General features: G+C 44.4%; 1 protein-coding gene across 2 annotated transcripts in view; it reads right to left on the reverse strand.

Moving 5' to 3' along the window:
* Positions 1-6,295: 6,295 nt before the first annotated feature.
* LOC309560091 (xaa-Pro aminopeptidase 2-like) overlaps positions 6,296-24,821 on the reverse strand; it is a 109,012-nt gene continuing 90,486 nt past the window's right edge. Inside the window, exons 17-21 of one of the 2 annotated variants that reach the window (XM_082263612.1) lie at positions 24,114-24,218; positions 15,619-15,678; positions 14,743-14,819; positions 10,106-10,204; positions 6,296-6,496 (exon numbers count right to left, since the gene is read on the reverse strand). In XM_082263612.1, the coding sequence (XP_082119738.1) occupies positions 6,308-6,496; positions 10,106-10,204; positions 14,743-14,819; positions 15,619-15,678; positions 24,114-24,218 (530 nt within the window). In that variant the 3' untranslated portion in view covers positions 6,296-6,307. The remainder of the gene's footprint in view (positions 6,497-10,105; positions 10,205-14,742; positions 14,820-15,618; positions 15,679-24,113; positions 24,219-24,821) is intronic. The other variant, XM_082263613.1, reaches the window with a different exon arrangement.

The raw sequence follows: 24,821 nt of genomic DNA on the forward strand, positions 1-24,821 counted from the left end.
AAAATTTTAGTGACCAGACCTTCTTGAATTTTGACCACTTTAGCTCTGAAAGGTTTACCCTCCTTCATGATCAGGACATTTTTTGAGATACGTCACTGCATTACTTTAACTAACAATTACACGGTCGTGTGACGCTGTACCCAAATGAAAGTTATGTCCTTTTTTTCCCCACAAATAGAGCTTTCCTTTGGTGGTATTTGATCACCTGAGCGATTTTCATTTTTTTTTGGGGCTATAAACAAAAAAAAGATAAAAATTTTGGAAAAAAAAAAAAACAATATGTTTTACTTTCTGCTATATAACACACCCAATAAAAAAAAAATGTAAAAATCAAATTTCTTCATCAGTTTAGGCCAAAATGTATTCTGCTACATATTTTTGGTAAAAAAAAAAAATCCCAAGAGGTGTATATTTATTGGATTGCACAAAAGTTACAACGTCTACAAATTATAAGAATTTTTTTTTTACTAGTAATGGGATCAGCGACTTATAGTGGGACATTGTGGCAGACAAATCGGACACTAAAGCCCCGTACACACGTAGCGATTGTCGGCCGAACGATCGGCCGTCTTTTGTCCGGTGCTGTCCTGTCGGTTGAAAAGTGCTAAAGACTGCACACGAATTTTGTCGGTCAACAACAGCTGACTGCAGAAGTGATGTCATGTGATGGTTAACTTTCCGTGTGTTTTTTCTTCTCTGAGCATGCCCAGTCTTGCTCATCTGCTGTTTGTCGGCCGAATTCTGTACTGACTGAGGAACAATCGGCCGTTCTTTGTTGGCCAACAAAAATTTTAAAGCCTGCACACCAGATTCTGTTCGGCCGAAAAGTCGCAGTCGGTTGTCGGAAGCATCATACTAACAAGCCGACAATCGGCCGATCGGACATTGGCCGAATATTTACGGCCGACAATCACTACGTGTGTACGGGCCTTAAAGCCCCGTACACACGCACCGATTGTCGGCCGACCGTTCGGCCGTCTTTTGTCCGGTGCTGTCGTGTAGGTTGAAAAGTTCTAAAGACTGCACACGAATTTTGTCGGCCAACAACAACCGACTGCAGAAGTGATGTCATGTGATGGTTAACTTTCCGTGTGTTTTTTCTTCTCTGAGCATGCCCAGTCTTGCTCATCTGCTTTTTGCCGGCCGAAATCTGTACTGACTGACATAGGCGTGCGCAGCCTATTGCCCAAAGCTCAAACACACATGCGTGTATATATATATATATATATATATATATATATATATATATATATATATATATAGAGCAGTGATGGTGAACCTTGGCATGAGACGGTCAGAGACTGCAGACATGATACAGTAGATGGTCAGAGACTGCAGACGTGATACAATAGATGGTCAGAGACTGCAGACATTATACAGGAGATGGTCAGAGACTGCAGACATGATACAGTAGATGGTCAGAGACTGCAGACATGATACAGTAGATGGTCAGAGACTGCAGACATGATACACTAGATGGTCAGAGACTGCAAACATGATACAGGAGATGGTCAGAGACTGCAGACATGATACAGGAGATGGTCAGAGACTGCAGACATGATACAGTAGATGGTCAGAGACTGCAGACGTGATACAATAGATGGTCAGAGACTGCAGACATGATACAGGAGATGGTCAGAGACTGCAGACATGATACAGTAGATGGTCAGAGACTGCAGACATGATACAATAGATGGTCAGAGACTGCAGACATGATACAGGAGATGGTCAGAGACTGCAGACATGATACAGTAGATGGTCAGAGACTGCAGACATGATACAGGAGATGGTCAGAGACTGCAGACATGATACAGGAGATGGTCAGAGACTGCAGACATGATACAGTAGATGGTCAGAGACTGCAGACATGATACAATAGATGGTCAGAGACTGCAGACATGATACAGGAGATGGTCAGAGACTGCAGACATGATACAGTAGATGGTCAGAGACTGCAGACATGATACAGGAGATGGTCAGAGACTGCAGACATGATACAATAGATGGTCAGAGACTGCAGACATGATACAATAGATGGTCAGAGACTGCAGACAAGATACAGTAGATGGTCAGAGACTGCAGACGTGATACAATAGATGGTCAGAGACTGCAGACATGATACAGAAGATGCTCAGAGACTGAGGACATGATAGAAGATAGAAGAGCACTAGGGGGGCCGGAGAGCACAGGGGAAGCAGAGAGCACTGGAGGAGGTGAAGGGCACGGTGGGCGGGGGGGGGCAGGAGAGAATTAAGAGGGGGTTTGCAAAGCATTGTAGGGGGGTTGGAAGGTGCAGGGGGTGGAGAGCACTTGGGGGGTGGGCAGGGAAAACCAGGGGGTGGAGAGCACTGGGGGGGGACAGGGAGCATAGGGGGTGGGGAGATAAAAAGCACTGTGGGGAGCTGAAGAGCATGGGGGGGGCTAAAGAACAGGGGGTCTAGTGCACTGGGGGGGGGGGGGGGGGTTAAGAGAGCACTGGGGGGCCAGCAAAGGAAGTTGTATAGGAGGGGGATGGGGCAGCTGCATATAGAGGAATTGATCTTTCACCATTCTTCCTGCAGGAGGGAGAGGAGGAGAATCAGTTATTCAGCAGCTGCAGGAAGGATAGGGAAGGATGAATTCCTCTATATGCAGCTGCCCCATCCTCCTCCTATCCAACACAGAGCACACACACTTGGGCAATGGGCACTCACCTTCTTCCCGCCGAGGCTCCGCCCCCTTCTTCCCGTCGAGGCCCCGCCCCCTCCTTCCCACCGAGGCTCCGCCCCTTTCTTCCCGTCGCGGCCCCGCCCCCTTCATCCCGCCGTGTCTCCGCCACCCACTTGCAGCATGGATTGAAGGAGCTGCCACTGCAGCTGCCTTCACACTGCCATACAGGAACTCTCAGAGGACGCTGGCTTGATACCCCCCAGTGCGCCCCCCTATCGGTACCCCACTGTGTGTGTGACACAGTCACTGTCATGTAGCTGCTTGCAGGGAGAAAGATCAGCTGATGTCGGGGGTGGGCGGGATCAAGCAGCTGTCAAACACCAGCCAATGATTGGGCTGCTTAAGAAAGGGGCGGGGCCACATAAATGAAGCAGCCGCCCAGACCCCATCCCATTGGCTGGTGTTTGATAGCTGTTCGGTCCTGCCCACCCCTGACATCACCGCTGAGTTTTGACAGCTTGTCTTTCTCCCTGCAAGCAGTAACATTACCTGACAGTGTCACACACATGGCAAGCCTCACTGTCTGCTGGAGCCAACAGCACAGCTGCCTCTCCACCGAGTATCTCACTACCCTCAGTGCCAAAGATGGAGATCTCGGGAGGCAGCCGGCCCTACACTAACAGACACAGGGTGATTAGGGTGTGCCCAGGCACACCCGGCACACCCCGTGCGCACACCTATGCTGGCTGACGAACAATCGGCCGTTCTTTGTTGACCTACAAAAATTTTATAGCCTGCACACCAGATTTTGTTCGGCCGAAAAGTCGCAGTCGGTTGTCGGAAGCATCATACTAACAAGCCGACAATCGGCCGATCGGACGTTGGCCGAATATTTACGGCCGACAATCGGTACGTGTGTACGGGCCTTTGGTGACACTTTTTGGGGACCAGTGACACCATTATAGTGATCAGTGCTAAAAAAATATGCACAGTCACTGTGCTAATGACACTAACAGGGAAGGGGTTAACATCATGAGGCAATCAAAGGGTTAACTGTGGTCCTAGGAAGTGCTTGCTATCTGTGTGGGGGAGGTGCTTGTAGAAGCCCCTTCTTGTTTGAACACTGAGGAGCCATCTTAAAGAGCCAGCACATACAGTATCTCCAATCAACTTTCACCACCACATTGACTTTTTATTACTCTGATGAATATTTATTGCAATTGATTTGTCACTTAGCTTACTACTCCCACTCTGTCTACTTTGCACCAGTATGATCAATTTATGTTGTTGTTGTATTATGGGAAGACAGAGCTCCGTGTTCCTGCCTAGCAGTAACACAGCCTTCCCTTGTCCCAGAACGTCGATCTGCCTTGGTTACATAGGCAGCCCCCCTGTTCTGCCTCTGTCAGGAACGATCGGCGGGTGCGCACCGCAAACCACGAAGTAACAGGCAACGTACAGGTACGTAATTTCGCCTGTAGGAGCTGTCGCCATGAAGTATATATACATGGGGCGGTTGGCAAGTGGTTAGTTCAATATCCCTGATATATATACAGTAGTTAGTTGTTAGTTAGGCTTCTGATTGTTAGGTTGATTAGTCAGATATTCTGTCACTGGGTTTTTTTTGTTCAACTATAGTTTCATAGTTAATTAATTATTAACCACACTCCCAAAAAATTAGTAAGCAAATATACAAATCAAAGTGCATATACAGGTGCAGTTATTCAAAAAATTGAAGTAAAATAAAATCATATATAGATGCTGTAATGGATCAACTGGCACTCCGAGTGGGTACCTCCATTGACGGATGCTTCTAGAGCTTCCTGAGGGCTCCAAGCACTCCACCAGACACCATAACCACCGCAGACCCCATGAACCACTGCAGCTTGGTTGGGGTCTCGCCGTCTCCTACCCACCCTGGACCTACGACAAGGCTCCAGGTTCCAGTGGGTGAACCTCTCTTTCCCCAGAGAGTGGAGCAGGAACAGGAACAAGCTCTTACAAGAGCTTAGTGATTATTTAAGGGAGTATGAAGAGCATAGCAATCCCTTGTAGCAGATTCCCCCAATAAGAGACAGGACTCTAGATTGAGGGTGAAGTAGAACTCAAGGTTTTCCCCCACAAGGTTACCGCCCAGGCGGACCTTGTGGCGAACAGGACATGAAATTCACAATCCAATCAAATCAGTTTTACACTCAGTCACTCCCATACTGTGTACACAATCCCTCCCCTCTGCCTGATTACATTAGCATATGCAGATGAAATTGTATACAGAAACAGAATTAACCCAAAATAATTATCTAGCCATCTGGACAGAACAATGTGAGGTCATTAACATTTAACAATGGGACAGGCAGACTTAACACAATACACACCTTACCTCAAAACAGACAATAGAACAAGACTGCCAATGACAGTCTGTCTGTCCCCTGCATTGAAGTACATGAAATACACATTATCTCAATACACAAACAATAGGGAAAGCCTGTCTGACATTGAAGGATATGGAACAGAAGCCAATGTGATTAGCTCTTTCAATGAACATGTTCAGAATCAAACAGCTGACAAGTATTACTGTCCCACTTGAAGCAATTCAAACCATTAAGTATCTGTCTTTCACTCCCAGTGACGGTGAGTACCGTCACAGATGCAAAGTCTATAAAAGTGCAATGTCCATAAAACAGCCAGCAGGTGTCTCCAACCAAGTGTGAACCTTCTTATAAATTCCACCATAAATAAGTAAATATTCCTGTGTCTTCTTTCACCAACATTAAGGCACGCATTCTCCTAACCAGAACTAAATGACCCTCATTAGGCAGTCATACAAGGCAAATAATCAATACCACTTTCTTTGGTCCTTATACCAGGTACAGGGGTCAATCGCAACAGCCACTGGTGTTTATTGAACCCTCGTGATTCCAGTTCATATGGGAAAGGAAAAGCAGATGCCTCTCATAGTGCAGTATATCAAATTCATTAAATCAAGCGCATAAAACTACACTTACAGTGAAGACGATAAAGTAAGGCCTGTTAAAATAGCAGGAACACCGGTTTGCCTTCCACCTGGGCTCCAAAAGATGCTGAAAGTGACGTGTCACGCAAGGCCTATCCAACGCGTTTCGTCAGCAAAGTCTGCCATCATCAGGGGTCATGTAATGATATCAGATGTTGCTAATTTATTACATTTGATGATGTCAAACGTTGCTAATTAATTGATTCACTATGCATAGGCTAAGGTTAGCCATACAACAGGCTGCTCTATATTAAAGTTATTATTTTTCCAGTTTGCGCAGGTTAAGGGATTTATCCCATATTTTTCCTACCTCATGTTCGCTGTGTAATGGTGTTTGGATGGATTTTGTTTCACTGCCAACAAATCTCACCTAAAGCATACAGAGTACGGTCCCAGAGTGTGGCCACACAGATCTGGTCATTCTGCTGATTCCTGATAGAAGGAGTTGGCTTTAATTCTACGACCCCCCCAACAAAAAAAAAAGATACAGACATGTGATACAAGGAGCACTGAATATAATAGAAAAGTCACTTTATTAGTTTGTCTTTTTGCATTCATTTTGGACCAAAAAAAGATCTGATTGAAGTCAGTCCTGGTAAGGTACGGCGCAGTGAGCTTGCCATGGTGTCGGTGTCAGGCTCCTGTTTACTGGAGGAACAGACTGACGATGAGAGATGCGGACAGTACACCCAGAGAGGCCGTCACAATTGTCCCCGGGGACAGGGGCTCCGTGTTCTTCTCCAGCCACTTGTACTCCTCATGGCGGCCCTGTCTCTGCAGCTCTGGCAGCATGATCTGTCTGATCTTCTTGTAGTGTTGGTCTACATGCTTGAGCTATTGAAGCAAATACAAATATATTAATAAATAAATTCATCAATAAGACTGCGGCTCACCATAACTAATACAAGGTATCACTTCATCCTATACTGTATATAAAATTATGCAATTATTCTAATCATTATTTGGAGAAGAAATTCTGATCTCAAAACAAAAAAACTCCTTTTGCTTCTAGCAGCAGAGCTGGTAAAACTTTCTTGTAATAGATTTAATGGCAAGGAGTGCTACACTATTGTTTATTACCAAACTGATAAGAGGCATGGAGGAGCTCAGCTATGAGGAGAGGTTACAAGAACTGAATTTATTCTCTCTTGAGAAGAGGAGGTTAAGGGGGGATATGATCAGGGCCGGCCTTTGGGGTGTGCGAGCTGTGCGGCCGCACAGGGCGCCATGGGCAACAGGGGCACCGTGCGGCCATCACAGCTCGCAGATGATCAGGCCGCACAGCGGGAGGTAAGCAGCGACCACGGCCTGGACAGGGTCAACACAGGCCGCGGCTTACCTCCCGATGTGCGGCTGTGCACACACAGCTCATCCTCCGATCCGTCGCCGCCGACAGGTCCCTCCTCTCTGCAGGGACGCCAGAGGAGAGATCGTCAGCTCCTCCTCCTCCTGCCCCTTCTTCTCCTCCTCCCTCCCCGCCCACACTCCCCAGGGATGTGTGGGCAGGAAGTTTAAAGAAAAAAGAAAAGCTGCAGACAGCGTGTGCCTCCCTACTGAGGTAAGTAAGGTCTCTGATGTAAGGGGGGGCTCTGTAAGGGGGGGGGCTCTGTGTGGGGGGTCTCTGATGTAAGAGAGGCTCTGTGAGGGGAGGGGTCTCTGAAGTAAGGGGGAGCTCTGTGGGGGAGGGGTCTCTGATGTAAGAGGGGGCTCTGTGGGGGTCTCTGATGTAGGGGGGGCTCTCTGATGTAGGAGGGAGCTCTGTGGGGGTCTATGATGTAAGGGGGGCTCTGTGGGCGTCTCTAATGTAAGGGGGTCTCTGATGTAAGGGGGGCTCTGTGATGGTCTCTCATGTAAGGGGGGCCTCTGTGAGGGATCTCTGATGTAAGGGGGGCTCTGTGTGGGGGGTCTCTGATGTAAAGGGGGCTCTGTGTGGCGAGGTCTCTGATGTAAGTGGGGCTCTGCATGGGGAGGGTCTCTGATGTATGGGGGGTCTCTGATGTAAGGGGGCTCTGTGTGGGGGTCTATGATGTAAGGGGGGCTCTGTGGGGGGGTCTCTGATGTAAGAGGAGCTCTGTGGGGGGTCTCTGATGTAAGGGTGGGCTCTGAAGGGGATCTCTGATGTAAGGGGGGCTCTGTGTGGGGGGTCTCTGATGTAAGGGGGGCTCTGTGTGGCGAGGTCTCTGATGTAAGGGGGGCTCTGCATGGGGGGCTCTGATGTAAAGGGGGTCTCTCATGTAAGGAGGCATCTCTGATGTAAGGGGGGCTCTCTGATGTAAGAGGAGCTCTGTGGGGGTCTCTGATGTAAGGGGGGTCTCTAATGTAAGGGGGCTAAGTTATTAGTGATCATATAAAAGAAAAGTCAAAGTGCAAAAAAAGGTGCAAGAAAATGTGGTGGTTTTTGGGTGCCACAGGATTAGCTCACACAGGGCGCCTGAACACCTAAGGCTGGCCCTGGATATGATCACCATGTATAAATACATAAGGAGGGATATAATATCCATGTATAAATATATAAGGGGGGGAATATGATCAACATGTATAAATACATAAGGGGGGATATGATCTCCATGTATAAATACATAAGGGGGGATATTATCACCATGTATAAATACATAAGGGGGGATATTATCTCCATGTATAAATAGATAAGGGGGGATATTATCACCATGTATAAATACATAAGGGGGGATATGATCACCATGTATAAATACATAAGGAGGGATATGATCTCCATGTGAAAATACATAAGGGGGATATGATCACCATGTATAAATACAAAAGGGGGGATATGATAACCATGTATAAATACATAAGGGGGGATATGATCATCAAGTATAAATACATAAGGGGGGATATGATCACCATGTATAAATACATAAGGGGGGATATGATCACCATGTATAAATACATAAGGGGGAATATGATCACCATGTATAAATACATAAGGGGGGATATGATCCCCATGTATAAATACAAAAGGGGGGATATGATAACCATGTATAAATACATAAGGGGGGGATATGATCACCATGTATAAATACATAAGGGGAGATATGATCACCATGTATAAATACATAAGGGGGGATATGATCTCTCCATGTGAAAATACATAGGGGGGATATGATCACCATGTATAAATACAGAAGGGGGGATATGATCACCATGTATAAATACATAAGGAGGGATATGATCACCATGCATAAATACATAAGAGGTCCATATAGTGAACTTAGTATTGAGTTATTCACTTTAAGGTCTTCACAGATACAGTTTCCAAATACAGAAAGGTTTCTTCACAGTAAGAGCTGTGAAAATGTGGAATAGACTCCCTACAGAGGGGGTTCTGGCCAGCTCAGTAGATTACTTTAAAAAGGCCCTGGATTCTTTCCTAAATAAACATAATAGAACTGGGTACTAATATTTATAGGTAAAGTTGATCCAAGGAATATCTGATTGCCTCTCGGGGGATCAGGAAGGAATTTTTTCCCCTGCTGGAGCAAATTGGATCATACTTTGCAGGGGTTTTCCGCCTTCCTCTGGATCAACTGCGAGTATAGGATTATGTATATGGGATTGTATGGTTGGGTTTTCTTTTTTTTTCTTTTTTTGTTTTCTTTTGGTTGAGCCAGATGGACTTGTGTCTTTTTTTAAACTGACTAACTATGTAACTATCTAATATGTATTTTAAAAACAAGACATAGTATGTAATAATCATTCTTAGATTGTAAGCTCTAAGGAGCAGGGCCCTCTGATTCCTACTGTATTAAAGTGGTTGTAAACCCACTTAAAAGTCTTTTGCCTATAGGTAAGCCTATATTAAGGCTTACCTATAGGTGCTATAAATATCTTCTAAACTTGCACCGTTTAGGAGATATTTACAGTGCATGCAGCCGATGACGTCATTGGCGCATGCGCTCTGAAGGAACGGCCACCCGTGCCGTTCCTTCAGAACCCTGTGCTGTGAACGGCGGCTCCCGCGCAAGTGCGCGGGAGTGATGTAATTGCGCCACCGGCCAATCAGATGGGCGGAAGACGCGAACAAGCAAGCAAGACGGCCGGACATGTCGGCCACCCTGTCGCTGAGCGGGTGGCACTGCGAGGGCTTCGTTTTAAGGTATTTCATAATGAACTAGTATGCGATGCATACTAGCTCATTATCCCTTTGTCTTTACATGTTTTTTTTTTTTTTTTTTTTAGGGTTACGTCCTCTTTAAAGTGTATTGTATTTGTACTGTCTACCCTTAAGTTGTAAAGTGCTCCGTAAACCGTCAGCACTATATAAATCCTATATTATAATACTAATAATAATTTGTCCTTGGTGTTGGTGAAGCTCAAGGGAGACAACTAGTGGATGATTATTATTACTGCAGGTAAATAAGAGCTTAACAACTTGGCTACAATGTATTATTGTAACTATTATTATTATTATTTTTGTCAACTCACATGCACATCTGTCATTAGACTGGTGTCGATCAAATTTCGGTCATATGGCACTAAAGTCACCTTCTCAAACGTCAAATATTTCTCTCCTCCAAAAAGGTACTGCAATGGAGATATAGAAGTGAGTTCATTCTATGGTTGAATCAATTACACAACACATAGTGCAAGGGAAACCACATTGTATCAATATTATTGCAACTAGTTAGGGTCAAATGGTAAATATGGCATTCAGGGCAAAGTGACGGAGCTTTTTTAACCACCCTTACCCAGACAGTCACTTATGCTTACCTTCACATTACATCCCTGCCAGTTCTTGTTCCATTGCAGCCCCCCCCCCCCCAATATGTGGTATAAGGAAGCATGTGACCTCCTACCATGATGCATTGCTCAGACATAGTGGCCACTCGCTGAACAGATGTGGGTGACATCATTGCTCCCTGTAAGTTCCCACACTAGTTTTTTCCTATGGTCACAATGAAGGACAGATTGAGGAGAGCTGTGAAGGTGATTATAAATGCATCAGTTGTGGCTTTTACCCTCCCTGGCGGTCTGATTATGTCAGGATTTCTGTGCTAAAAGCGGTACATTGTTGTGCATGGAAATCTGTTTTAGATTTTAAAACTCACCTTCCCCTGCGATCCCCCGCTGTCCTCCCCTGCCATCCTCCCGCTGTCCTCCTGCCATCCTCCTGCTGTCCTCCTCCAGCCATCCTCCTGCTGTCCTCCTCCAGCCGTCCTCCAGCCGTCCTCCCGCCGTCCTCCCGCCATCCTCCCGCCATCCTCCCGCCATCCTCCCGCCATCCTCCCGCCATCCTCCCGCCATCCTCCTCCAGCCATCCTCCTCCCGCCGTCCTCCCGCCGTCCTCCCGCCGTCCTCCCGCCGTCCTCCCGCCGTCCTCCCGCCGTCCTCCCGCCGTCCTCCCGCCGTCCTCCCGCCGTCCTCCCGCCGTCCTCCCGCCGTCCTCCCGCCGTCCTCCCGCCGTCCTCCCGCTCTGTGCTCGGCTGATGCCGGCACCTGTCTTCCGGTTCCCTTCCCTGCAAGCGTTGCGACGCAGGGGGGTGGAACCGGCGGCAAATTCAAAAATGTAAATACACCAAATGACGATACAAAGCTGTGATCCTAACGGATTACACTGTATCATCCCATTTCACCACAGGATTTCACCTGGTGACTTTTCCAGTGCCCTGCCTGTGCTTTGTGCCTGGAAAATCGAGAACGACCATGACGTCCAAAAAGCATTCTTTTTGCGCAAAAGCGCCTTTACACGAACTGGAAACGGAATTACTTGAAGAACTGAGCGATAGCGATTCGTGGGAAAATTCGTCATCAGGTACGGAAAATGACGACAGCGACGATTCTGATGTCTCTTTCTGGCACATCGCTCCGTTGGAAATTCTGAAGAATCATTTTATAAACTTCCCAAATTCCACAATCTATGTGCCAGAAAGAAACATCAGAATCATCCCTGACACTTTTGGGAGGACCAGTGACATTACTACAGTAATCAGTGCTAAAAAATATGCACTGTTACTGTACTAATGACACTAGCAGGGAAGGGGTTAATCAAAGTGTTAAATGTGAGTCTAGGGGGTGTTCTCTAACTGTGGGGGGGATGGGCTTGTGAAATCAATACAGAGACCTGTGTTCCAAAATAGGAGGAACACAGAAGTTCTGTATTTATTCCTGAGAGAACAACGGTCTGCCGTGTTTACAACAGCAGACCGCCATTCTCTCTTCACGGGGAGCAATCGCTGGTGCCTGGCCCTGTGAATCGGCTTCCCCGCTGGCGAGTGTGTGCGGGTGCACCCACAGGATTGTTCCCACAAACCGCCATACAGGTATAACTACGGCGGCTGGTCGGCAAGTGGTTAATATAAGCTGTTATTTTTCTTTGAGTGCATTTTATTAACATTTTATTTTGTTTTATTACATATAATAAAAAAAAAAAAAATGTTATGGGAACCTGCCGACCTGCTGCTGTATAACTGCGGCGGCTGGTAGGCAAGTGGTTAAAGGAATTTTTCATTTTCATTGTTGCACTTTAAGCATCATTAAAATCACTGATCCTGAAAAAATGATTGTTTTAAATAAAAAACATTTTTTTTGATACGTGTCCCCCAGGGCAGCACCTGGACCCCCATAACCCTTTTATGGCCAAATACTACATTTAAGCCTAAAAAAATAGCACTTTTTCCTGTTCGGCTCCCACAGACTTCAATGGGAATCAATGTTCATGTAAGAAGATTTGCACACCCCCAGGATTGCTCCCGCGAACCGCCATACAGGTACGGCGATTCGCACCTGCCACCGTATAACTACTGTGGCTGGTCGGCAAGTGGTTAATATAAGCTGTTAATTATTTTTCTTTGAGTGCATTTTTTTTTTTACATTTTATTTTGTTTTTTAACCACTTTACGACCAGCGACGTAGACCTACATTGGCTTACTTTGCGTGGTTCTACCGGGATGATGCCTCTAGCTAGCTAGAGGCATCATCCTGGTACCGTTTTTTAAAGAGGTTGTAAACTCGTTTTAAAAATTTTTTTTTTTTTTAAAACCTGCAAGAGAAAGACATAATGAGCTAGTATGCATCGCATACTAGCTCATTATGAAATACTTACCTTAGAACGAGCCCCCGCCGTGCCGCTCTCTTACCTGTATGACGGGCGACATGACATGTCGCCCGTCTTCCGGGATCGCGGCATCCGGCCATCTGATTGGCCGGAGCCGCGGTGACGTCACTCCCGCGCACGCGCGCGGGAGCCGACGGTCACGGCACGGGGCTCTGAAGGAACGGCACGATCAGCCGTTCCTTCAGAGCGCATGCGCCAGTGACGTCACTGGCTCCATTAAAGGTAAATATCTCCTAAACGGTGCAAGTTTAGGAGATATTTACAGTACCTATAGGTAAGCCTTATCATAGGCTTACCTATAGGTACAACTTCCTGAGGAGGGTTTACTTCCTCTTTAAAGCCAGCGGTCGGCTTTCAGGCGGTAATGACCGATGCGGCTCGGGAGCCGCTCGATTGTTACCCTGGCGAGCAGGAGGGGACGACCCCTCCCGATGCCTTCCACGGCTCTGCCCGGGTCTCCCGTCCCACTGGAAGACCCGAGCAACCAGCCGGCGCGTCCGCCGGCTGGATGGAGTCCCAATCAAAGCCGGAAGTGGCTTTGATCGGGTCTCCGATGACGTAACCCGGAGGCGGCGTCCATGACGTCACGTCCGGGTTACTCGGCTGCTAAAGGCGGCAGTATCAAAAAGTGAATGTATTCAAAAATGCAGTTTTCAGCGTTTTGAATACATTGAAGTGCAGTGGAGGGGTTTGGGGTCTTTTAGACCCCCGATCTCTCCATAAAGAGTACCTGTCACTGCATATTGCTGTCACAAGGGATGTTTCAATGCTTGTGACAGCAATAAAAGTGATCAGATTTTTTTTTTTTTCAAAAAAACCTGTGTTAAAATTAAAAAAAAATAAATAAATAAATAAATAAATAGGAAAAAAATAAAAAATTTAGCCGCCCTTGTCGCCGTTAGCTCGCGCACAAAAGAAAACGTATATGGAAGTCGCGCCGCAAATTAAATCGCTGTTCAAACTACACATGTGAGGTATCAGCGCAATTGCCAGAGTGTGAGCAATAATTTAAAAAAAGAGCTACACTCTAACTTTAAACTGGTAACCATTAAAAAATTTTAAAGCATCGCCTATGGAGATTTTTATTGACTGTAGTTTGTCGCCATTCCGCGGGTGTGCGCAATTTTAAACCGTAACATGTTAGGTATCTGTTTATTCGGCGTGACATCATCTTTCACAATATACAAAAAAAAAAAAATGGGCTAACTTTACTGTTTAGTTTTTTTTAAATGCAGCGAAATGTGATTTTTCGTAATTTTTCCAAAAAAATGGCGTTTAAAAGACCGCTGCGCAAATACCGCGTAACAAAAAATATTGCAATGACCGCCATTTTATTCTCCAGAGTCTTTGCTAAAAAAATTATATATAATGTTTGGAGGTTCTAAGTAGTTTTCTAGGAAGAAATACTGATTTTAACTTGTAAACAAAAAGTGTCCGAAATAGGGCTGGGGCTTAAGTGGTTAAAAAAAGAAATAAATAAATAAAATAATGGAATAATTCCTGTCTAATAAAAAAAAAAAAAAAAAAAAAAAAAAAACATTTGCACGCCCCCAGGATTGCTCCCGTGAACCGCCATATAGGTACGGTGATTCGCGGGAACCTGCCACCGTATAACTGCGGCGGCTGGTTGGCAAGTGGTTAATATAAGCTGTTCATTATTTTTCTTTGAGCGCATTTTTCTTTACATTTTATTTTGTTTTGTCACATACCATACCAAAAAAAAAATGTTGTGTGATTATCCCAAACAGCTTTAAGTTACTTGCTTTTTCAGTCTAATTTTGCGAAATTAAAAGAAATTTTCAGGGGAATTTTGCCAGTTGAGAATCTGCCAATTTTGCTGTGAAATAAAGCTTGAAAAAAATGTAGGCGTACCGATAGGTATTTCAGCGCTCCGGGCCTCTGGCTATACCTAAAATGTATTTGTATTTGCCCCTTGCAAACTTGAAATCAATTCACTAAACAACAATATCATAGTTACAAAAATAAAAAAAAAAAAATAGATGGAAACCTTTGTATTTGCTTCCACCACCACCGCAATGTCCTCGATACGGATACCAAAATATCCTTCATGGTAGTAGCCCGGTTCTGCAGAGGGAGAAAAACAAATGTTTAATTGAGTAAACTGAAAAATAGTGTTTTCGGTGTAAAGGGTAGATCCCAGGAACATTTTAAAGTGGTTCTATAGGCTCAAGTTGTTTTACCTTCTTGCATTCTATGTAAAATGAAAATTGTGCAAACAGAATTTTGGGACACTTGTCGCCCAAAAGAAGTTCCTGTACTTCTTTTGGGGCGACAGGCGTCACGCGATTCTGTAAGCGCGATTTTACCGCGATTAGTCAGACGACAGACGTGGCAAAATCGCGCCGCGTTTGGGGTGCCATTGCAAGTTACAGGAATCGCACAGGCGTCCCGCGACTTGCAATGGTTTGGGGATAACGGGCAGAATCTCGGCAATTCTGCCCACGATACGAAACGCCTATATGTGAATGGAGCCTAAAGGGAAAGGGAAGTAAGTAGTTTTAATTAGGGCTGATTAGGGTTAATTTAAGGTTAATCAAGGATACTTCTATATATACAGTAGGAATACATTTTATTTAAAAAATAACCTTGTAAGGTTTCTTTAAGTCAAGCTATATGCAGATTAAAGCTCACACCTTTGATATACATATGAATTAAATAGTAAATACAAAACACTAATTTATTGTATTTACTGAGCATCAAAGATTCCATGATCTCTTGCCATAAAAGGGTAAAAGTTTGGCTTCACAATTAAACTTTGTGCTAACACAGGAATAGCGCCAATATAAAAAATTAACATGAAAATCTAACTTCACGTAGGTAGTTAAAAGTAATAGTAATAAAAAAATATTAAGTGTTACCATACCAATTGATGTAAACATTCCTTTGGTAAAAGCAATATTCCCAGCCCGCAATCCAACCGGCCCTAGAGTTGGGAAATTACAATGAAGATAGTTATTTTTTTTAGTTCATTATTATTATTATTATTATTATTATTATTATTATTATTATACAGATGGAGCCAATTTATGAATTTAATAATATTTTCTTTGAAAGTTTGACTTTTTTTTAATAAAAATGTATAAAGGGTTTCCATTGTTTTTTTTTTAATTATTTTTATTACAAACATTCCAAACGTCCTTTCAACAAAAGGACAAAACAATATTAAATAATAAAAAATTATACAATATCCAAATAATTATCTGTTTACTTAGTATTCATAATCTCTGATCGCCGTTGTCCCGGTGTGCCCCAACCCCTTGCTCCATTGCAATCATAGATTTATTACCTCATCATAGTATGTGCATCCCTCTATATCCTCTTTGTTATCTCCTTATATTCAACCATTGGGTATTGTTGATTGACACCAATTATCCCACATTTTATTATACTTCGTTGAGCATCCTCTATGCATATACAATACTTTCTCAAATGGTAAAATCTGATTTACCGCTCTTATCCAGTTCTTAACAGCAGGGGGCTTCACTTGAATCCACTTAACTGTGATTGTTTTCCTTGCCTTAAACAGCGTTTCTCTAAGCATTATCTTGTGATATCTAGACCATGTTATTTCATCTAATATACCCAGCAAACAGGTTTCTGGGGTCAAAGGTACAGGCATATTCAGGACAGAGCATAATATTTGAATTATTTCCTGCCAGAATTTTCCATTGTTTCCATTGTTAATGGCATGTAGCTTGATGTGAAATTACAGTACAATGTTTTGGGTGTCAATTTTATTTTTAATATTATTGTATCTTTATTTTACAGATATATATTACAGGAAGCACCAATTACAATGGTCTCATGGAGCATTCTATTTTTTTGTTTTCTTCTTAGACTGCTTAAAAACTTGACCTCCTGAAGGTGTTTACCCCCCTTCATGACCGGGGAATTTTTTGCTACCCAGCACTGCACTACTTTAACTGGCAATTGCTCATGCAAGTCATGCAACATTGTATGCAACTTGAATTTATATCATTTTTTTCACACAAACAGAACTTTTTTTAATTTTTATTATGAAAGCAAATAAGACCAAAAATTTTGAAAAATAAAACTCTTGATATTTGTTACTTTCTGTTATAAAACATAACCAATAAAAAAATCTATACAAAAAAATTATAAAATAAATTAAAAAATGCTATATTGTTCAATTTCTCTAATCAACTTGTTAATATATGTACTCTATATATCTACTTTGGTAAAGTGGGTGGCCTCACTCAAAGTCCCATGACCTCCTTTTTATATTTTTTTGTATACATATTTAGGGATGGAGGCCCCCCACTGTGGTTGCTCTGGGACACTAAACTGTTTTTAGATAATAGAAAAAAAAAATCTAATTTCTTCATAAATGTAGGCCAAAATGTATTCTATAACATGTTTTAATGTAAATATAACATGTAAAAAAAAAAATAATCCCAATAAGTGTATATTAATTGGTTTGTGTGAAAGTTATAGCGCCTACAAATTATGGTATAGATACTGAAATTTACACAGCTATAGATGCTATAGTAACAATGGTGGTAATCAGGGGCTTATCGTGTGACTGTGATAGTGTGGCGGGCAGTCTGTCACTAACTAAGGCCCCTTTCACATGGTCCGCATTCTGTTTTCTCCCTGCTTTTTAGGGAGAAGAAAAAGCCAGATCGCTGTTCTCTGTACTTGAGTTCTGTGTGTTTGAACAGAACTCTGTAATGTGATTGGACACAGCTGATCAGCAGGTTTCAGCCAAAATCATTGGCTGAAACCTGCTGACAAATTCATGAAAAGGTTCATGTACGTTGTTGCCTGCTTCCAGGTTTTCGTGTGCATGTGCCCACTAGTGACCCGTTCTGTGATTGCACCCAAAAATCCGGAAGCAGGCAGCGACGTACATGAACCTTGTTATGAGTTTGTCAGCAGGTTTCAGCCAATGATTTGGCCATGCACCCGAAAACCCAGAAGCAGGCAGCAACCTACATGAACCTTGTCATGAGTTTGTCAGCAGTCAGCAGTAGAACTACGTCAGTCACGCGTGTGGTGGTGCTGGAGGGTGAGCGCGCGCTCCGGACCCCACTAGGCAGCGGGTATGCTGATGCATGAGGCCGGCGGTCGTGATTGCTGCTGGGCACCCACGATCATTCCCCGCTGAGAGAGAAGGACATTGTAGTAAACACAGCCGACCGTTGTTCTCTCTGGAATGATCAGAGAGCTCCTGTGATCCTTCTATATAGGAACACAGGTCTATGATCATTTCACAAGCCCCTTCCCCCACAGTTAGTAAACACTCCCCTAGGCTCACATTTAACCCCTTGATCACCCACTAGGTTAACCCCTTCCCTGCCAGTGTCATTACAGTAACAGTGCATATTTTAACACCGATTACTGTAGTAATGTCACTGGTCCCCCCCAAAAGTGTCAAAAATATCAGTTAGGGGTCCGATTTGTCCGCTGCAATGTCGCAATCCCGCTAAAAATCTCTGATCGCCACCATTACTAGTAAAAAATAAATAAATAAATAAAAGTTACATAAATCTTTCCCCTAGTTTGTAGACGCAATAACCTTTGCATTAAACAATCATAAATACTCTTATTGTGATTTTTTTTTTACCAAAAATATGTAGCAGAATACAAATTGGCCAAAAAAGATGAAAAAAAAATGTTTACATTTTTATTTTGGGAATGTTATATAGCAGAAAGTGAATTTTTATTTTTTTTTCAGAATTGTCTTTTTTTTGTTTATAGCACAAAAAATAAAAATCACAGAGGTGATCAAATACCACAAAAAGAAAGCTCTATTTGTGGGAAAAAAGGACATCAATTTTTTTTTCAGTACAGCGTTGAATGACCACGCAGTTGTCCATTACAGTAACGCAGTTCCGAATCGCAAAAAAAAGGGCCTGGTCATTAACCGCTTGCCGACCGCCCACAGTATATCTACTGCGGCAGTCAGCCCCTCCTGGGCAAAGCGACGTAGTACTACGTCGCTCGCCCAGGAGCCTGCAGGGGGCGAGCGCGTGCCGCCGGAGGCGCGCTCCCGCCCCGCTCATTCACGGGAATCACCTCGCAAGTGACCGGTGGCTCCGATGTCCACCGGCCACTCGCGATCTCCCACTGGAGAGGGAGAAAGGCAGGCAGATGATGTAAACACAGCCGCCTGTCATTATCCCTGGTGTAACTGCAGAGATCAATGCAATCCTGCTATGTAGGATCGTATGTCTCTGTGGTTACATCACAAGCCACGCCCATTTACAGTTAGAAGCACTTTCCTAGGGACACATTTAACCCCCTTGATCTCCAAGTTAACCCCTTCCCTGACAGTGTAATTTTTACAGTAACAGTGCATTTGTATAGCACTGACTACTGTAGTAATGTCACTGGTAAAAGTGTCAAAAATTTTAGTTAGGGGTCCGATCTGTGCGCGGCAATGTCGCAGTCCCGCGAAAAAAAAAAAAAAAATCGCAGATCGCCACCATTACTAGTTTTGCTTTCCCTTAGTAAACGCAAACCAATCAAAATACGCATATTGTGATTTTTTTTACCAAAAATATGTAGCAGAAAACAAATTGGCCTAAAATGTTAAAAATTCAGATTTTTACATTTTTTTTTTTTTGGAATTTCATATAAAAAAATGTGAAAAATATATTTTTCCAAAATTGCCGTTTTTTTTTTGTTTATAGCGCAAAAAGTATAAATCGCACAGGTGATAAAATACCACCAAAAGAAAGCTCTGTTTGTGGGAAAAAAAGGACGTCAATTTAATTTGGGTACAGCGTCGCACAACCGCGCAATTGTCCGTTAAAATCACGCAGTGCCGAATCGAAAAATAGGCCCTGTCTTTCAGCAGGAAAATCCTCCGGGGCTTAAAGAGGAAGTAAACCCATTAATTTAACTGTTTGAAAAAACAGTTACATTTCTGGCATGTGCCGGAAATGTAACACTCCCATTGGTTGTGCTCTCAACCCAACTGTCAAACCATCCAATGGCTGGTATCATAACTGATCACATATGCAGCATCATGGCAGTTGAAGATCAAACAAAGGCCAAGATGGCAGCTTCCTTGCTTGAAAACAATAGGAGGGTTTACTTCCACTTTAAGTGGCTAAGGGGGCCAATCCTTCCGGTCCAGAACTGATTAACAGAAGTCTATGCAAGTCGCAATAAAAACAGGCAAAAAGTAGTGCAGGAACCCTTTTCAAAGTCGCTGCGACATAAATCGTGGCAATTTGAACCGTTTCATTTCTGACAATGGGGTGTGATTTGTCATGCGATTTGAAACTGTCAAACTGCATGACAAATTGCACCGGGGAAAACGGGGGGCTAAATGTGCTGCAGGCAGCAAAAGGTTAAAAACTAAATGTGTCAAAGAAATAGATACAGTATATACTACAACGATGGTGATACCAATCAGGGGACTCAGTCTGAGAACATTGCAAGAGAGGACATCAAGAGAAATATCAAAGTATATCATGTATCTGTATTCTGTACAATATGTTCTCGGAGGCAGTAAATGATAGTTGGGTAAATGGAAATATTGTGGTAAGTGACACGCAGGAGGTACAGACCAGTACAGCCATGGCCTAAATTGTTGAGTCTGCTGCTTCAGTGTTTTTAGATCTTTTTGTCAGATGTTGTTACTATGGTATACTGAAGTATAATTACAATCATTTCATAAATGTCAAAGGCTTTTATTGGCAATTACATGAAGTTTATGCAAAGAGTTAATGCGGAGTTCCAGCCTAACACACTCACCTGTCCAACGGTCCAGCGATGCGGCCGCCCGAAGCCTCGCTCTTCTCCCTCTCTGCTGTCCAGCGCCGGCATCACTAGTGTGGGCACCCGGCTGTGGCAGTTTGCGGCTTCACAGCCGGGTACGCACTGCGCATGCGCAAGTTGCGCTACGCGTCGTGATTGGCCGGCAATCTTCTGGGACCTCTGACATGTCCCAGAAGATTGCAGGGAGGGAGGGGGAGAGAAGAACTTCCGCTCAGGGCACCGCGGCACCCCGAGCGGAAGTGGGAACGGGTACCTGTCAAAACTAGGTACCCGCCCCACCCCCCCCCCCAAAAAAATGACATGCCAAATGTGGCATGTCAGGGGGTTAGCACTACCTAAAGCGAAAGTTCCACTTTTGGGTGGAACTCCGCTTTAATATTTGCAGTATTGACCCTTCTTTTTCAAGACCTCTGCAATTCCCCCCAACATGCTGTTGATTTAACTTTTGGGGCACATCCTGACCGATGGCCGCCCATTCTTGCAATATCAGAATTTGTGGGGGGTTTTTGTTCACCCGCCTCTTGAGAATTGACCAAAAGTTCTCAATGGGATTAAAGTCTGGGGAGTGTCCTGGCCATGAACCCAAAATGGACCCAAAATGTTGATGTTTTGTTCCCCAAGCCACTTAGTTATCACGTTTGCCTTATGGCAAGGTGCTCCATCATGCTGGAAAAGGCATTGTTCCTCACCAAACTGTTCTTGGATGGTTGGGAGAAGTTGCTCTCGGAGGATGTTTTTGTACCATTCTTTATTCATGGCGGTGTTCTTAGGCGAAACTGTGAGTGAGCGCACTCCCTTGGCTGAGAAGCAACACCACATATGGATGGTCTCAGGATGCTTTACTGTTGGCACAGGACTTGGGTAGCCCTCTCCTTTTCTTCTTCGCACAAGGTTTTTTATGTATGCACCAAACAATGGGAAAGGGGATTCATCAGAGAAAATTACTTTCTCCCAGTCCTCAGCAGTCCAATCCCTGTACCTTTTGCAGAATATCAGTCTGTCCCTGATGTTTTTCCTGGAGAGAAGTGGCTTCTTTGCTGCCCATCTTGACATCAGGCCATCCTCCAAAAGTCTTCTCCTCACTGTGCGTGCAGATGTACTCACACCTGCCTGCTGCCATTCCTGAGCAAGCTCTGCACTGGTGGTGCCCAGATCCCGCAGCTGAATCAACCGTAGGAGACAGTCCTGGCGCTTGCTGGGCTTTCTTGGGCACCCTGAAGCTTTCTTCACAACAATTAAACCTCTCTCTCCTTCTTAGTTATCTGATAAATGGTTAATTTAGGTGCAATCTTAAAGCGGAGTTCCAGCCATTTACTCACCTGTCCAACGGTCCAGCGATGGAAGCCTCGATCCTCTCCCTCGGCGCCGGCATCACTGCTGTGGGCACCCGGCTGTCACCGTTTGCGGCTTCACAGCCGGGTACCCACTGCGCATGCGCGAGTCGCGCTGCGCGCCGTGATTGGCCGGCAATCTTCTGGGACCTCTGACGTGTCCCAGAAGATTGCAGGGAGGGAGGGGGAGAGGAGAACTTCCGTTCAGGGCGCCGCGGCGCTCCGAGCGGAAGTGGGAGCGGGTACCTGCCAAAACTAGGTACCCGCTCCCCCCCCAAAAAAATGACATGCCAAATGTGGCATGTCGGGGGTCAGAACTCCATAAAGCGGAGGTTCCATTTTTGGGTGGAACTCCGCTTTAATAGATGCAATATCCTTGCCTGTGAATATTTTTTTGTGCAAGGCATGACCTGTACCATGACCTGTACCATGAACTGTACCATGACCTGTGACATGACCTGTACCATGACCTGTACCATGACCTGTACCATGACCTGTACCATGACCTGTGCCATGACCTGTACCATGACCTGTGCCATGCCTGTACCATGACCTGTGCCATGATCTCTGCCATGCCTGTACCATGACCTGTGACATGCCTGTACCATCACCTGTGCCATGCCTATACCATTATCTGTGCCATGCCTGTACCATGACCTGTGCCATGCCTATACCATCATCTGTGCCATGCCTGTACCATGACCTCAAAGTCACGCAATTTCTTACCACGTTTTTTGCCACGAAGCAATACCTATTACATTTTTCATTTTGCGCCCCCCCAAAAAATTTGAGCACCAGCCGCCACTGGACTTGAACCTAACTGAACATCTCTGTAGAGATCTGAAAATGGCTGTGCACCGACGCTCCCGATCCAACCTGATGGAGCTTGAGAGGTCCTGTAAAGACGAATGGGAGAAACTGCCCAAAAATAGGAGTGCCAAGCTTGTAGCATCATACTCAAAAAGACTTGAGGCTGTAATTGGTGCCAAAGGTGCTTCAACAAAGTATAGGGCAAAGGCTGTGATACTTATGTACATGGGATTTTTTCTTAATTTTTTTATAAATTTGCAAAGATTTCAAACAAACTTCTTTCACGTTGTCATTATGGGGGGGATTGTTTGTAGAATTTTGAGGAAAATAATGAATTTAATCCATTTTGGAATAAGGCTGTAACCAGTGGTGTATTTAGGTTTTGTGCTGCCCTAGGCCTGACTAAACTTGGGCACCCCCTAATTTAAATATGACCCACCCCTTCCTGTAAAGGCCACACCCCTTCATGTTTATGACCCGCCCTGTTATCTGTAAACCACAGACTACAACCATTTTTTTCAGTGCCCATCAGTGCAGCCCCATCAGTTTCCATAAGTTCAGCCTCATCAGTGCAGCCTCATTACTGCCCATTTTTATTTTATTTATTTATTTCAGGTACTTATATAGCGCTGTCAATTTACGCAGCGCTTTACATATACATTGTACATTCACATCAGTCCCTGCCCTCAAGGAGCTTACAATCTAAGGTCCCTAACTCACATACATACACAGTAGGGTAAAAAATTTTTTATATGGGATCCAATTAACCTACCAGCATGTCTTTGGAGTGTGGGAGGAAACCGGAGTTCCCGGAGGAAACCCACGCAGGCACAGGAGGAACAAGCAAACTCCAGGCAGGTAGTGTTGAGGTTGGGATTCGAACCAGCGACCCTCTTGCTGCTAGGTGAAAGTGCTAACCACTACACCACTGTGCAGCATATCAGTGCATCTTGATCAGTGGCCATAAATGCTGCCTTATCAGTGGCAGTCATTGCAGCCTCATCAGTGGCCATCAGTGCAGCCCATTAGTGCAGCATATCAATTCAGCCCCATCAGTGAATGCTTATTAGTGCCAACATTTTTGCTGCCCCCCTGCAAAGTGCCGCCCTAGGCCTGGGCCTTGTTGGCCTAGGCCAAGATACAACACAGGCTGTAACATAACAAAATGTGGAAAAAGTGAAGTTCTGTGAATACTTTCCGGATGCACTGTATGTACCCAAAGCACAATAGCAGTAGGATCTTATTGAATAGTAAATTATACATAGAAATAAGCCTGTGTGCTGATAGTCATACTTTTTTAGAGAGAGACACTCTGAAAAGGAAAAGAGTAGGACAACAGACGGACATGATCAGGAATTCTGGTGACAATATCCCAGGAACCATCTCCATAGGATATATAGATTCAGCTTCACAGTATCCACACAAAACCAAAACGAGCGTGCCATTTAAACAACTTATGACTTACATTCATGAACAGAGAAAAAATTTCCAATGCCGTGTCCTGTTCCGTGCCCAAAATTCAGACCTGCCTCCCACAGGGCGCGCCTGGCTATCGATTCAATGTTAATTCCTGCCAAGAAAAGCAGATCATTATCAGAGATGTGGTCACCATTCATGGCCCCAGGAGGGTGCGGACTCATGGCTGGGCTTCCTGTGTGGCTTTTGATGCATCTAAGATGTGCTGTTACCCTCCCAAAATACTTCCTTTACTTATTTATCATGACAGGCAGGAAAGATCCAAGGGGTTATCAACTCATAATTTATGTTACACCTTCTTATTTGGGTCAAGGCTTTCCATGCAGTGCGCCCACATAACACATCTGATGGGTTGTAGTTTTTATTGTGACAGTGCGAGGCCATGCTACTGGGAAAATGTAGGGGAAAATGACACAGAATTCGCAATAAAGTGGAATTAAGGGTTCAGCTTTTTTTTTTTTAAACAAAAAAAAAGGTTATACACACCTGCTCTGTGTAATAGTTTTGCACAGAGCTGCCCGGATCACCCTCTTCTCAGGTCCCCGTCTGGTGCTCTTGTATCCTCCCCCTTGACCAGTGCCCCCAATAGCAAGCTGCTTGCTATGGGGGCATTGGTGCATGCCAGCTCTCAAACCTTGTTCTATGTGTTCATAAAACACTGAGAGCCACAGCTCGGCCCTGCCCACCCTCTCTCCTC

Source organism: Pelophylax lessonae, assembly GCF_965119305.1.
Source record: "Pelophylax lessonae genome assembly, chromosome: 7".
Lineage (NCBI taxonomy): Eukaryota > Metazoa > Chordata > Amphibia > Anura > Ranidae > Pelophylax > Pelophylax lessonae.